This window comes from Mandrillus leucophaeus, unplaced genomic scaffold (assembly GCF_000951045.1).
Source record: "Mandrillus leucophaeus isolate KB7577 unplaced genomic scaffold, Mleu.le_1.0 Scaffold763, whole genome shotgun sequence".
Lineage (NCBI taxonomy): Eukaryota > Metazoa > Chordata > Mammalia > Primates > Cercopithecidae > Mandrillus > Mandrillus leucophaeus.
In genome coordinates this window covers 1,667,803-1,684,185 of record NW_012108286.1, presented here as the reverse complement: position 1 = coordinate 1,684,185, position 16,383 = coordinate 1,667,803, and the positions used below count along the sequence as shown (strand labels likewise).

General features: G+C 33.4%; 1 protein-coding gene across 2 annotated transcripts in view; it reads right to left on the bottom strand.

Annotated features, from left to right (window-relative positions):
• CPS1 (carbamoyl-phosphate synthase 1, mitochondrial) overlaps positions 1-16,383 on the bottom strand; it is a 196,055-nt gene that overhangs the window by 113,629 nt on the left and 66,043 nt on the right. For both annotated transcript variants that reach the window (XM_011966550.1, XM_011966549.1), the window contains exon 2: positions 4,759-4,902. In XM_011966550.1, coding sequence (XP_011821940.1) covers positions 4,759-4,884 — 126 coding nt within the window. In that variant the 5' untranslated portion in view covers positions 4,885-4,902. The remainder of the gene's footprint in view (positions 1-4,758; positions 4,903-16,383) is intronic.

Sequence of the window (16,383 nt, the reverse complement as noted above, 5' to 3'; positions counted from 1 at the left end):
AACTCCTCCTGAAGGCTCGAAGTAAATTCTAGCATGACCATTGCATAAGAGATATTGAAAACTTTCTACAGCACCCCTCAATTTTTGGAACAAGTTGGAAATACGAAGAAAATCTAATAGAGATGTAAAGGCAGAGGAATAGTCTCCATTTCCATAGCAATAAGACCTAATGTCACCTCTAGATCATCAGAAAGTCTGGCTAGACATGAGCAAATTAGAATGAGGGATAGGAAAGCATAGGTCAAGATTAGTACTAGTCCCTTAGGCAGTTCTACAGCCAGAATGCTTAGCTTCTGACCCAAAGCTGGAACTGGGGTACTGAGTGATGTGCTTAGGGCCTAACACCCAAAGTGGTACTCCATGACACTAACAGTGACAGCCTCCTTAAATTTTGCATCTCAGGTGTCTATCTCACTCACTTAACCTAGTCTATGACATTTAACCTATAGTTTTTTCAAGGGTTTTATGTCAAGAAGCACATAATTTTGAGGCATTATTGGTAACAAATAAATGAATCTATATTTTAGAAAATTGGGGATATAAAAAATGGAGAAAATAAAAATATTCAAAAGAAAGGCCATCTCCCAGTTAGAGAAATATTGCACGCCAAAAATATGTAAAGTTGTCCATCAGGCAAACTAATTCTGCAACAGCTTATTTGGGACTGAACCCAATTAATATTTCAAAAATGTAGATTGCCATAGATGAAATCCAGTCCTAAAAATGTGTCTATATGTAGTAAAAGTCCAATAAAATAGTTATTTTTTAAAGTGTGTGATAACCCTATCCTCACTCTTACATCTAATGTGTACAGAAGCTCCAATATAATAATGAGTTATATTTCCTGTGAATATCTAAAAACCTACTACAATATAAGTAAATGATTCTAATTGTAGGAGTTTTTATAGTTGCCAATTTCTAATCAAATGACAATAGCTCCTTAAGACTGAACTGAATAGATACTTCTATGTCAAAATCAGAATATAAAATCTTACAAAATGAATGCCTTTCAAAAGAAATAATGACTCCCAGTGCTTATTCATAGCTGAAGTATCAGAGAGGACACTTAGATTGTTAGGTTCCTAGCTTAATTATAACACAGGTCGCCATTGTTAAAAAATGAATGGATTAATGTTAGAAGGAGTACTTATTGAACACTTTTCTATTCATAGGGAACTTAACCTTTACAATTTAATACCTTTGATTTCCAAATTCATTTACAAGTAAAAATAAAACTATTTAGTCTTGATGACTTTCCCAGATTTGAGAACTCAGAATTCTTAAGTCTGTAAGTTTCTTGAAATCAGAGACTATCCTCTTCCTACTTACTTCTATTTATCATTCTTCCTGTATACTCCCATGGTTGAGGTTTCATGTTTACTAAAGAATAAATGAATGAATAAAAGAATGAATGAATAAATGAATGAAATAGGTTATTATGGTGTCTATTCTGCCTTTTGGAATTAAATTTGCCATACTGAAAAAAAAAGATTATTTGCTTCATTTTCCTTGAGTCTGATTTATTATAAGAAATATCTTCTTAGAGATGTTTAATATAAGGCAAAGGCGAACAAATCATTATTATAAATATTTCAGAATTCTTATCAAATACCTTGTCATTGCAACAACTTGAAAAACATAAGGACTCTTTGACATAACCCTCTACTAACTCCTCCTACTGTATAGAATGGAATTTTTTTAAAATATCCAGTTTTTGCTTAAAAAAGTTCAGTTTAATGGTTTAAATTTAAAACTTTAAAGATTTTTAAAAATTGTTCATGTGTGACAATCACATACTTTTTCAAGTAAATCAGTCATCATTTCCACTATACAGATGACAAAACTTAGGTTCAGAGAACATGTGACTTGTCCAAGATCAGAGCATTAGGAAATGCGTAACAGGGGTTAGAATCCAGATCTTTTTGTGCCCCATCCAGGGTATATCCCACTATACTGTTGCAACTTGTAATAATGAGCGCTGAACCTTTTCAATACTAATGGAAAAAGATTATGGTCTCTAAAACTTCTTAGTATTTACAATTTTATGGTTGTTGATCGTTTACACCCTTGATATCAACTTTCTTTAAAATACAGAGAACCTTGAAATTCTTTCCTCTTTCCTGTAAGTAAAATACAACTGTGTCAATTGACAAGGCACTCTACAAATATTAGCCACCGACAAATACCCAGGGAAGGGCCACATGAAATTATAAGTGCGTCATTGCTGTTGCCAAACCCACCCTCTCTGCCTGTCATCAAAGAGAGAGGAAAAGTGACCTCTAAATACGTCGAAAAAGCAACCCAATTTACAGGGCAATGATTATAGATGTGACCACAGGGTGTCTTTCACAATCCATTTACCGTCTATAACTAGACATAATGCTACTAACCTTTAAAGTGACTGTTCTCAGTGCCCTTCACTGACCATTATGTAACTACATCCTAATGATTTTAACTGTCTTTAAAATATGATGTCGATCTAAAAATAGTAAATTTGGCTATATTTTTCTAAGACAGTTGAGTTTTTAAAGTGAAGGCAGGAAGAAAAGTAGGTAGAGGACTATTTAAAATAAGTGAATAATAACACAAGTCCCCTTGGGCTGCTCTATGGAATTTTAATTCACTATTGTGAAGTTCAAGAACTTCTATTTTTTGTGCTTGGCATTCCTCCAAAACTCTGGCCAGTAATGATTGAATGTGAGTAATGGCTTTTACACCATGAAATGATGGCTTAGTCCTCCTACAAATTTGTCATTCTTAGCTGTGCACTGTGACAGACCCTTGAAACAGATCTGTCACCACGAGCTAGAACTGCTTTCACAGTAATCCATCCACATAATTAGACCATTTTGTCGTGGTTGTGATTGTGGTGGTGGTTGTATGGACTTATTGTGATCTTGGAGAATTGGATTCTAATCTCAATCATATCTCCGCCATTTTAAGTCAGTACTCACTCAATTTCACGGTTTCTGGTGTCTGATGAAGATGCGCCTATCCTTACCTACATATCTACCTTCTCATAGAGTGAGAAGAAGATATTCCAAGTCACCTAACTTTGAAGTATTAGATGGCACATATAATCATAGGGGATAACTTTCATTACTATTGATCTTCTCTGAGCTGATACATGAGTACACTTGAGGTATTACTAACAATAAATTCTCATAGTTTACATCTAGTTACAATGTCTTTGATGTTAGTTAGGCTTTCCCATCTTTTTCTATAATGAAACTAAATTCAAGAAAATGTCTATAACTAGACATAATGCCACTAACCTTTAGTGACTGTTCTCAGTGCCCTTTATGGCCACATGTAACTACATCCTAATGATTTCAACTCTCTTTAAAACATGATATCCATCTAAAAAGAGTAAATTTGGATATATTTGAATATATAACTACATAAAAGACATTTTCTTTTCTGGTTTTGTTAATTTAAAATGGTAATTTCCTACCCTCTTGTTAGCATCTTCTCAATGTTAAAGGCTGACGTTGTTAACACACCACTAAGGCTACTATATGTATTTCCTCCTTTTTCCTGGGATCTTGAGCTTGTTTCTCTCTCTCTCTCTCCCTCCCTCTCCTCCCCTCTCCCCCACCATCCCACTTCTCCCCTCCCCCTCTCCCTGTCTCCATCTCTCTTCCTTTTCTTTTACTCCCATTCCTTTCCCATTCCTATCCCTGGTGTCCACAAGAATCTATGAGTATTCCTTGGCCTTGCAGGTGTCAGAACCAAAACCCCACTGAATCCTGACTTGAGCAACTGAAACAATAGAAGCTTAGTCAACTCAATGAGCATACAAAGTATAAGCACAACACTCCAAACTATGAGATCCCATTTTCACATCAACAGAGGTTTTCTTTTGTTTTTTCTATTTCAAATTTTACAGCTTTTACTACTAAAGAAGCAATATATCTAAAGATAATATGATTGCTTAAACTTATAGTCACTAAAGATTATTTTCATTGGCAAAGTTCCTATGGAGTAATTTCAGGTTTCTCTGATAATGAACGTCTTCATAAAGTCATAGGAAGGAGCAGAGGTTCCTACAGGAATTTCATAATTCAATGCTGGGGGGCAGGAAGAAGGGCAATTAATGTTTCTTTCCTGGGCTTGCCCCCTCAATTATAGATACCTCTGGAGGGAGAGAATTATCAGCTTCTATCTGCCTCCATGTATTACTCTACAAAATGAAAATAATAAATTTGGCCTGTCCAAAAAAACAGCCAGAAGGAAAAGGAAACAGCTGAAGCAGTGTCTACATGATGACCTGAAAATATCAAAACCACATATTTTCTAATTATATTTAAAAAAATTTTTAATGATATTTCAAAAGAGAACTTTTCAGTAAGCCCTTTTTACAGAACAGAGCTTAACACACTATATACCATAATGTGGCTCACACACATATGAGCAGCCCCATTTTTTAAAATCCAAACTGTAAGCAATAGTATCTAGGCACAGAAAGCTATCTGTGAAAGAATAGATGTTTCTTTTCCAAGCAGTGAACTTACATTTTACATGTTCACAGGAATTGTCATCATTCTTTATGTTGGGTAAAAATTACTGTCATTTTACTCAGATAGGATAAAAACTAGCATTTGCTAACTCAGTAGGTTCCATAGTAAAGGAAATATTAATACATTAGTACTTCGGAGCTATATTCAAAACTGTATTTGCTTTGTAAGGGACACCTTTGCTTCACAGCTAAACTCTACCCCATACTATTTTATCAGAAACAATCAATACGGGTATTACCTTGACAGAAAGGAGCCTGATGCCAGGTCTTGAAAATTTCCATTTTTGGTGTGCTGTCACATTGGTAAAGCCAAAACCAGTCTTCACTGTCCTCACCACTTTGCAAGCTGTCAAAATCCTCGTCATTTTGAAGATGATTTGTGACTAAAATTAAATGAAATTACATATATTTTATGAGATTGTGTGATAAGACTTTTTTTAGTTAATGTAAAAGAAATCTGGGAGGGGGTACAGTCAGTGTTTAAGGCTGACTGCACAGCGATCTTTGAATTTCCATTCATTCTGCCATTAAATGTCTTCAGCCACAGCTCCTCCTTCTCTTAACCCCTCCTCCTGAGGTAATGTCCAAAGATGTTCCATGGGCATGTAGCACAAATTGCAACACATCAAATACTACCTTCTCCAGCTAAAATAATGCTGGGGTTGTAGAAAACCAGCCATCCATCAAAGGAATTGCTTATGCAGCTGAATGGAATGACATAGACATCATGGACAACCTTATCCTAAAGAGTAGCAACTTTCAAGATGCTGAGGGTCATAGGCTTTTACTTGTGTCACATGTGATACCTAATATGCCTCATAAGAGATTTTAGATTCCCAAATAAAGCTGAACCCTTGCCATTTTCTGCTGGAGTAAAAAGACAAGGTTCTTTTTACAAAAAATAAAAATCAGAGCATCCTACAAGTAGCATTTTTACTATTTATAAAAAGAATGTTAGAATAAACTTTTCTCCACAAATATACAATATGTTTTGGGTTAATATAGTAGTATACTACATTCTTACTATAGCATTGCTCTGTGTTTCAAAGCTAAAGCAATCAGTAATATCAAGTAAAACACAACTAGAGCAAAGTGGACTATTATATCCCTCTTATGCCTCTTAAATTTGTAAAAACTTCATGAAATGACAAACACTCATTTTAATATAAGCACTATTCCTAAGTCAAGTTTTTTTTAGTTATTAAAATGTTATATATAAAATTTTCAAAACTTCAGCATTCATATTTCAACATGAATAAAAAGTGATTCACTTCATCGTTCAGTATCATGTTTAACCAGGCCGTCAAGGGACCTCATTGGCTGGCACATGCTCTTGCTTAAGTCACATGACTATGTAGAACAGGAAGTACTGCAGCATTGTTCTTTCACACCCTTGCAAAGCAGGCCAAGGAATAAAGGCAATAGACTCATTCCTAGGGCTTCCCATAACAGAAAAGATGACATAAAATGATTGAATTGACTAATACAATCACACAGAATTAGTGCTAGAGTTGGGGTAAGGATTTTTTTTAGGAACAAAGTTTTATTTAAATCTTCACGCTTACTTAATATATTCACGTATGAACATTATTTGATTTCAAAGTGCTTCACGGCTCTTGGTGATAGAAAGCTAAACAAAATAGGCTCATACTAGTTTACACAAATAATTAATAAAATAACTAGTGCCATGAAAGTTGCCCAAATGCAACAGGAAAATAAAATGGGGAAAATAAGAAAGAAAGATCAAGTTCCTTGTGCACGTTCAGTAAAGTTTAAGCATAGAATTATGTTGAGCTGTGTTATATTGAAGGACGCAAGTTCACCAAGTAGATAAAAGGGGGGAAACCCCAGAAGGGATGCCATGGCATGAGCAATAGCATAGAGGCATGAAGTCATGTGGTGTATTTTGTAAAAGTCTAGATGCAGGGTACAGAATGGGAAAATGAACAGGTACCATATCACGGGAGACTTTGTATGCCTTAAAACGTTCAGTCAATAGTATTCATGATAGTCATGGAAGTATTTTGAACAAGAAGCAAAGGCGAAATTTGTGTTAAAGATCACTGCAAAATGATTTGGAAGAGAATGAAAATAACAAAAGGAAAACTCCCAACCTAGAGAACTGAGGACTGAGAAGCAGTACTTACTGGCTTAGTCCAATACCAGTTTACGCCTCGATCTCACCTCTTGGCTTTTTATTTGTGCACGTGTGTGTGTGTGTGTATGTGTGTGTGCTTGTGTGTAGTGAGGGTTGTCTTTCCTTAATTAAAAAAAAGGATATAAACTCAATCCTCATTATGGAAATTTTTCAGGATGCAAAATAAACTTAAATCAGTCATAGTCCTATTACCCTAAGGTACCCATGCAATGAATACTATAGCAGATTTCCTCCCTTCATCACTTATGTTTTAATCAAATATGACAGTGGAAGTACTGAGGAGTCCTGAGCTTGACCAAGGAAAAGATTTCGTCACCATTTATAACAGTTGACCACAAAGCATGATGAATTAAACGTGTTTTTCCAGAGAAATGTCAACAATTCTAGGATAGAATTCTCCTACTCTAAAGTCTAGACAGAAATGTGGGCATGAGAGTTTGAATGGGCTTCATTTTTATCAGTAAAGGGTCCCGGATGCAGACTATGGTGTGTATATATACATATTATGGTCCATGTCTTTAGTCATCAGAATGAAGGAGGAGAAGACGGAAGTTTTGTAAAATTTGGTTAAATATTCTGAATTAGAGACTTGGAAAATCCATCCATTATAATCCCACAATCATCTTGGAGATTGGAACAGCCAAAAAATAAAATAGTGGCTAGTTTCATATTTGAGTGTTCAGGCTAGACTGAAATCTATAACCAAACTGGAAAAGAATATATTACACATTAGTATGGGAGTTTACATTAGGACAAATCAAAGGAGTTGAGACTGTAACAGTCAGTTGGTAGGCAATGTTAAAGTCAAGCATGAAAAAATTTAGTGGAAATGTTACACTTTTGTGACAGATTATTTTTCAAAGCATTTTAAAAAACAAGCATTTTTCTGTTGGGAATGATTTTCTTCTCTGACCACATGTACACAGTCCCGCTTCATATAAGCTGTCTGCACGGAGCTGAACAGAGTGACAGGCATGAATGCAGGCACACATATCAGGCTGGGGACCCTGTGCACTTGTAAGTATATTCTTTGTGAGCCAGGTCATCAAAGATTCTCTAAACTTATAAGTCACTCACTGTAAAATGAAAATATTTTTTATAGATTTAGTCTTCTTTTCTATTAATACATTTTAAAAAATAGAAGCATTTAGTCTGTGAAATCCCTCAGGGCACTTTATTTTATGAATTCCTTATTGACATATCTGGTATTGAAAATGTTAAACTGTCAAGTACTAAGTTGTATTTAGTTTCATTTGGTATTTAAAGAAATATGGAAATACGGAATAATAGATAATAACCCACCCCACAAACATAATATCTGTTAACACTAAAGTATTATCTTCTAGCATTTATGTCAATGCTCAGAACATAGTTTTGAAAATTGTCATTGACTTGCATAATGCTTTTTGGAGGTAATATTATGTTAAATGTATTTTGATGTTATTACAAAGTTCTTTTAAAACCTTACTTGAAATGGCTACAAAACATTCCATATTCATTGCTTTTATTCCTGCTACAATATATGTCAATATTGCCATCTTTGATTAATATTTACAGATTTCTCTCCAAAGAGGTTGTACTCACCTACATACCAGTGCAATATATGGGTGTCCCTTTAAATATGTCCTCACCAACATTAGGTATTATCTTTGGTTTTATTTGCTCTGAGGCAGAAAATAGTATTTTGCTTTCATTTCTATTTTAAATCACTGGTGAAGTTGAATACTTCACAGTATGTTTTCAATTGATACTATTATTTTTTCAACTACTGTTTACATTTTTGTTTCCATTAACTCATTTATATTAATCATTATGAAAATGTCTTTAAAGAAACATAAAGAAACACTGACAGCCTGTGTATATCCTGATTTCCAGTATCCTCTTCATTTAGACAGTCCACTGACATAAGCAAGGGAAGACCTGCTATAGATTGAAAAACAAAACAAAACAAAACAAAACAAAACATGAAAACAGGATGTCTTAGAGAATAAAGGTCTTAGGTTTTGGAATGAAGAGAAAATAAGGGTGTTAGTAATTCCTTCTTCGAAGGTACAGAGACTGCCAACTGCCCTCTTGAAGTGTGTCTAAGTAATGAATCAAAAACAACTCTAAGAAGTTGGTGCATCTATCAAAAACTCTGTAACATAGCAAGCATGCAAGAGATGCTTCTGGAAAAATGACTGAATGAATGGATTCCTATGTGCTTAATTCCTGTCTGATCAGTGATGATTATTTAAGCAGGAACAAATAAAATTACATCAGTTAAGAATGAGAGGAAATAAGGATGCTTAGGAGTCATGAAAAAAAATCTTGGCTATCAATAATTCTATAAAGTCTATTTTTGAAGAGATACATTAAAGCAAGGAGTAAGGTATGACTGGAGAGCAAACAAATTCAGAGTAAAAGGAGGTGTAATAACTCCCTGAAGAAAGTTATACTGTTTTGTGTTTGACCAGAAATGTGTGAAAATAGAATGTAAAAGGTAGAAGTAATTAGGTTCAGTTCTGTGATTTTTATTAGCCTTAGTATCATAACAAGGAACACAGCACACATAAAGATATGGATGAAGAAGGCATCTCTGAGGGAAAGTGGTGTGGATTGTATCCACGTAAAAGGCACACACTTTCTCCTGTCACAGAAACTAGGACAAGCTGGTAGAAGGATTCCTCTAAGTTAAGACTTAAAGTTGTTTGAAAACCTTTCCAATATGTCAAGGATTGATAATGACAATAGACAGATATCAGGTTGTTAGATGATAGGGGTTTAAAATAACCAGATGTCCTTGGAAATCCAATCAAGTAAAACATATTCATTAGGATCCAATTGGCATTTTGAGGAATAGAAAGTGAGGAACCAATTATGATGAATATGCTTATCAATCTAACATTTGATAACATAAAGGTTGGAGTGATGCAAAAGAAGGTGAAAAATGAAGCTGGAAAAGAGACCTTGTAAAATTGGTTTCACATATTAAAGCTCAGGGCACATGTGATTTATTCTAAAATAACAAAAAAAGCTATCATTCATAAGACCCCATTTACAAACACCTTAAGGAGAACAAGTTAGTACAAGGAACACATATTTATAAAGAGTAAATCTTGTCACGCTAATTTCTGCTTTAAAAAGACACTACTACCAGACCAAGTAGACATGTTAGATGTTTATTCAAGAGCATGGATTATATATTCTAGGCCAATGTTATGTGCATACACATTTTCTAAAGAATGTATATAAATGAGTTATTGCAAATGTAAAAGGACAGAGTGGATTAATTCACCAAGTTTCTTGTGTATTTGTGAAATGAGAAGAACAGTGGGAAATGCCTTAGAAAGTTGAATCAGAATTCAATGACTTTGGAAAATTGAAGACATAGCCAAACACAAAGTGCAACCAAAGGGAGGTCACGTGTAAGTTAGTCCAAAAAGAGAAAGAAAAACAAGCTGTAAATAAATAAAAGTTGTAGAGGATTGATTTATATGGAAATGAGTCAAAAAGCATATGTAGCAATTATAAAATATAGCAAGAGGCCCAAAGTTAGTCATGTTAAGCTGTAATTTAAAAATCCAAATATAGAAAGCAGAACTTAGAGTGGGATTTAAGAAAAGAAACTCAATGTTCACATAAAAAGCTAAATATTGAATAAATTAAAATTCTAAAAATGGAGTTTGACCATGAGCTGACTATTAAATTTAAAATCATGTCACATAGGAGTCCTAAGCAAAGTTTTTTCAATCTTCCTGAAAGTAAAAGATAATAATAATTATTATTCTTGGGTAATAAATAAGAAAGACTCCACAATAGAAACTAAAACATTGGAAGTTATAACCACAATATATTAGCATATTATCTGCATCTATATAGAGAGATATATAAATATGTACACCACTTGCTATGCCAGGTGAAAATAGGTATTTAAATGAATCTGTTTGATTGGCTCCAGTGATGATAAGTATGATCCTGCCTAAAAGTTGAGGTACTTGCCACGTGTTGATCCCCGAGCTAGGCAATGGTATGCCTTCCTTGCTAATTTTAAAAACAATCCATGAAATAAGCTAATGCTATCCCTATTTTATAAACAATAATGATGAGTCTCAGAGAATTAAGTAGATTGTTCAAGGTCACACAGCTAATAAGTTGCAAAGCCAAGACCAGAAATCAAGTCTTAGTCAATGTCCATCCTCTTGGAGCATGTCAACTATATCTGGAAAAAACAGGGGCAACAGCATGGAATGAACTGGAAAGAGTGACCTGGTTAAGATTCAATTTGATAGGAAGAATACATGAGTATGGAGGTATCAAAGGCTGGATTTCTGATGCTCAGAAATGTTTGCATTTCCTGAAAATCGGTAAAACATAACTTCAGTAAAAGTCGAACAATGAGACAGAAGAAAGTAACCACAACTTCTCTGGTTTATTATGTTTTAAATTAAATAAATGATAAGGTAATATGGAAATAAAGCTATTAATTTTTCAGTAATCCACCTAATAATAAAACTAATTCACCTGGGAGCCACGTTTCTAGCTAGTTAACTGATTCAGCTGGACTTAGCTAAAAATAGCAAAGAATGTCTTATATGTTTCTATCTTGCATCTTCTTGCTTGAACTTATGTATTCCAGAACCATGGAATCTGGGTAATTTCATGCCATTAAATTTTTGTTATTGTTCAAAAATAAAATCTAGGATTTCTAAAAGAATAATCAATTCAGGGATTATGTATTGAGTAGTTTCTATGTATCAGACATTGTATATCAGGAAATGGGATTACTTTCTGCTGAAAGCTGTTTTGTAGAAAATTGAAAACCTGGTAAATGTACTCTCTAGATAGTTTTATATAGCTGGATGAAATCTTCAAAATTATTTTCTAATTCCTTTGTTTTATAGATACAAAAAACAAATATCTAAGTAACTCAAGATCATCTCATTATTCTTGAGTTATTTAATATTCGATCTAAAGCTGTTAGTAGACATCAGTATAGAAATGCAAGTTCTGAACAATTACTGCATTTCAAATAGAAATAATTTTGTAAATGATGCAACAACTAGTAAAGAAACTAACAATTACACAAATCAAACTCAACACTTAATCTTGGCTGAAAGATTTTCTTATAACTTGGTCTAAATATGCCTACAATATAAATTTTACAAAATAAAATGACTAAATCATTAGACAATGTTCATTCTAAATAGCAAAATACTGTTAAGAAAAGGTAAAAAAAATTCATCATCAGCCTTCTTTGCACAATGATTATCATTGCAAAAAAACCATTTTCTAACATGCTGAACAGAACAAACACCTCTGATGGGCTTGTTTTCTTAACTTTTGTCAAGAGTAAACATGGTTTTGCAAGATTCTAAAGAGCAACCCTAGCTGTGAGGTAGATGGTTATCTATGGCAATCCAGATCATGTGCCAGGACAGTACTGGACCCTCTTTAAATTAAACATATTTGAGGATCACAGAAACATGTGGTGTAACATGTCTTGAAGTTACCGACTTCGTGAAGTCAGGGGCAGCAATTTACACTGGAATGACGTAGAGAACAGCTCACCTACGCACATTCCTACTCCACCCCCTTTTATAGCAAATTTGTTATATTAAACCTGATTTCTTCCATGGCCTCCTATTTTCAGTGGAATGTGATTCAGGAAGATGTATTCCACCCTCCTGGAAATCGGACCAGTGCTTTCACAAACATTAAGTTCCATCTTCCCTAAAATTTTATTGCAGTTCCCCAGGAATGGATCACAGAGCTACTTCTTCCTCCAGATTTGTAGATTTCTAAGTCGAGTCATAGGGCAGGAGTGCCTTTTTTTAATTTTATATAGGCTAAAAATTTTCTGGAGAAGATTAGTGATCTGGCTTGAGAGGGGGGAAAAAAAGAAGAACAAGAAGGAGATGAAGAAGGGGAGGAAGAAGAGAAAGAAAGACAAAAGGAAGCCAACCCCAATCCTTGAATTCTACAAACTACTAACAATTAGTCAAAAGCGCCTACTTGGATGTTAATACCTGACATGCCTTTGAGTGTTGAAGAATTAAATGTCTTATTCTGGTATTGTTTTTTGATGTCATTTATTTTTAACCTATACTTGCCCTCATCAATATCATTCTCAGTTGATAGTAAGAAAAATATATAATGTTGTTGCTAATTTATCTTGCATTAGGGAATTGTTATTTCAAAAGAGCATTCTTGAACATCTTGTAAACTAAAAAAGCAAAGAACTTGGTATGAGGAAGTTAAAAACTATGTCACGATTTCAAAAATGTGTGTATAAAAATTAATTGCCATATTAGAAGTCGAGGTCAAGCAGTAATGATAGAAATTTTGTGAAATGATGATTAGACATATTATAAAATGTAAGACAAATGAAAGAAACAAAGGTACACAATAGAAAAAGTATTATTAGTACTGTATTAGTTACTCTGAATGGCATAAAAATATATAACTCAGAAAAAGAAATTCTTTTCCCATTAGAATAATATTTATGCTAAAAATAACTGCATTCTTCCAATTATTAAAGATTTTGACCCAAAAAATTTACTTGTCCATAAATGTCTGTTTTTCTATAAATTAAAAAGGTTAATTAGTACTTGATTAACTAATCAACATTTATCTTATTATAACACATATACACTTGAAACAAAGATAGCTGTAGGACTTTCAGGGACCAGGGCTGTAACATAGGAATATGAAGGCCCAGTTACAAAATTTTGCCACTCCCAACAGAAACTAAGTATTCTCTTAAATATATGTAGTGCTCCAAATTTGCAAATAGAATTGCACATTTTCCAGGTAAACAGATTCACTGATAAACCTTTAAATAAATGACAAATAAAAATACTTTAAGTAAAAGACTTTTTATTAAACATATTTTTTCTTTTCTATTCATACAAGGTTAAAAGACTTAAAACCTAATGAAAATTATTAATACCTTCAGCTAAGGGTCTTTTAGGAATTCTGTTTTTATTTGTATGGAAATCAAGGCACTTCTGATGACCATCCTGTGAATCCTACACCAAGAGAACTGCCATCCACTAGACCATATAGCTCTTTTATTTTTGTTCACTTTTAATATACTGGGTAAGAAAAATGAAAAAAAAAATATTGTGAAGGTAACCCAATATTTGTCTTGATAATATTTAAAACAAATTGAAATATTACAGTGAACTGAAATATCAGACTCAATTATGAAAATAAACTTTAACCCCAGGTTAAATTCTGAATTTTCTGCATTTTTACAAATTGTCTTTGCAGCTAACTCTGCTTAGAAGCCAGAATTAATTTCAATGAAAATCAGTTATTTAAAATGAAAGTGCTTTTTAAAATAATGTTTACATTTAAATAAAAGTTTATTATATTAACTGACCAAAAAAATAAAATAGCACATATGTTGATTTAGCACTATTTTTTAACTGCTATTTTCAGACCTTGGGATTTATACATATGTAAATTCTTTGGCTCAGCTCTTAGGCAAACACAATGGTGTGGGGCAGGGCTAGTAACAGGCCAAGATGGCTTTTCAACACTGAAAGTCCAGGCTGACTCCTGGCAGGGACCAGGGCCATCCAGTTATATTACGGTATTCTTTCACCACCTCAGTGATGGCAGCTGGCTGGATTCCAAATTGTTTCAGTACTCCCAATCTCTGACTACATTTTTCTCTTCTTTTCCTCATCTTGCCCTACACATTTATCAAAAGAAAATATTTAGGATGTGAAAGAAGCGGTATAGATAAGAAACGAATCAAAGGAGAAATGCGTGATTATAAAACAATAAAATATGTAACTGAACCTTACTGTGGCTTAACACACAGCCAACAGTGCCAAAGATCATATAACTTCTGTCTGCTGAAGTTTTCTCTTCATTAAATGGCATTGACAGAGAAAAACTATAAATAATAATTAATTGAAATAGACTGCAAATCACTTAGCCAATATAAAATGATGCAATATTTTATCTGATGAAGAAATCTAAAGTTAAGTATTTGTTAGATCAGTTTTATCAATTTGTCTATATCCTATCAATCCTTCAAAGCCATATGAAATCATACTCTTTTAATGAACTTTATGTATGTATATCTTGTTTGTATCATACAATTAATATATTATCCACATACTCTTATTTCACACATTGATATCTTCCTGGTTTAAATCATTAAATAGCTCTACATTGCTCAACTACAGTGCAAAGTTAAAAATATAATATTTTCATTTTTCCAACGTTTTAGGCTTTTATTTGCTTCATTCACATTGTGTGATCTAAATTAGTATCTTCACTGTCTGTTTAATACCGACAAATTAGAAAGAGTAACAGCCATGACCTCTCATAGTCCATAAGTAATAATTAATTCTTCAGTTCCTTCTATAAACACTTATTAAAGCCCTTTTACATGCCAAGCATGGTGCTAGATCCTGAGAATAAAAATAAGACTGGAACACAGACTTGTCCCTCAAAAGCTCCCTCTTGAGAAGCCTTTCAGTTTTACTCTTAGAAGTGGACAAAAACGTGTATTTTCTACTCTCGAGATTGAACAATAAAGAATAACAAAAAGAACTAAAAATTTAAGAAGCTCAAGACCCCAAAGACTCAATCATAACAGGCTAAATCGATACTCCTCTCCAGCAGCTCTCCCAGGATGAAATGTGATCACCTATTAACGCACTTCACAAAATAAAAAACCTCCATGCCATCTTTCATCTCATAGGAGTTGACCCACACCCTAGGAATCATTTTAGATACACCAATTTCTCAAGAGAACAAAAAGAATTACACTTTTTTCCCAGTCAATATTGTCTAAAATGTCTGATGATCAAAACTGAACAAATCAACTTGAATAAAATTGTAAATATCCTCTACACATGTGACTACAAAGACAAGGTAAAAATTATGAAATCTCACATTAACATATTTTAGAAAGCCAAATATTTTCTAATAACATATAAAAGATAAAAGCATGGTAAAATATATCTTGAAATGAATTTAGATTAATATTAAATGCTATAAATACATAAGGCATCATGTAAAAAATGTAAGTCTTAAAATCTATGAAATTAAACCTCAAAAACCTATGAAATTATAAATCTATAATTCATACATTTATAACTATAAATTCATACATTTATAAGTTATTGCTACTACCACACCCAATAAGAATGCCACAATATAATTACAAAAACACAGAGAAAAAATGTAAAGGCTCGTACCAAAGTTATATTAAAGTTATACAGGTTTAAAACTCAGGAATAATAAAATTTCTGAAGAACTCCTTATCAGAATCCAATTAATTGCTCAGCTCACCACCGTTCCTTCTTTTCCAAATCTTGAATATGAGCAGCTAAGAAAAGATGAGCCACATCAAAATCAAAGCAAACAAACTTCTGACTGTTAGAGCTTATACACAGGATGGCTGGAAACAGGATTGCCATGACCAGACCCAAGTCAACAAAGCCCTGTTTTAAGGAGATTAATCTTTTTCTTCAGACTTGAAAAAACCTGTGCTATGTCTGGGAAAATAACTACTCCACTACCTTGATACTGGATTCCGTGTTTCTTCCAGACCTAAGATAAGACACATTTTCTTATCTCCTCTAAGAAAAGAAATGGCTTCAAAGTTCAGGAGACAGGTCATACTGTAATACTAATAGGATGAGAGGCCTTGTCAGACCACCTGACTTAGAATTAGTATGAGGAGAAATAAAAATGTACT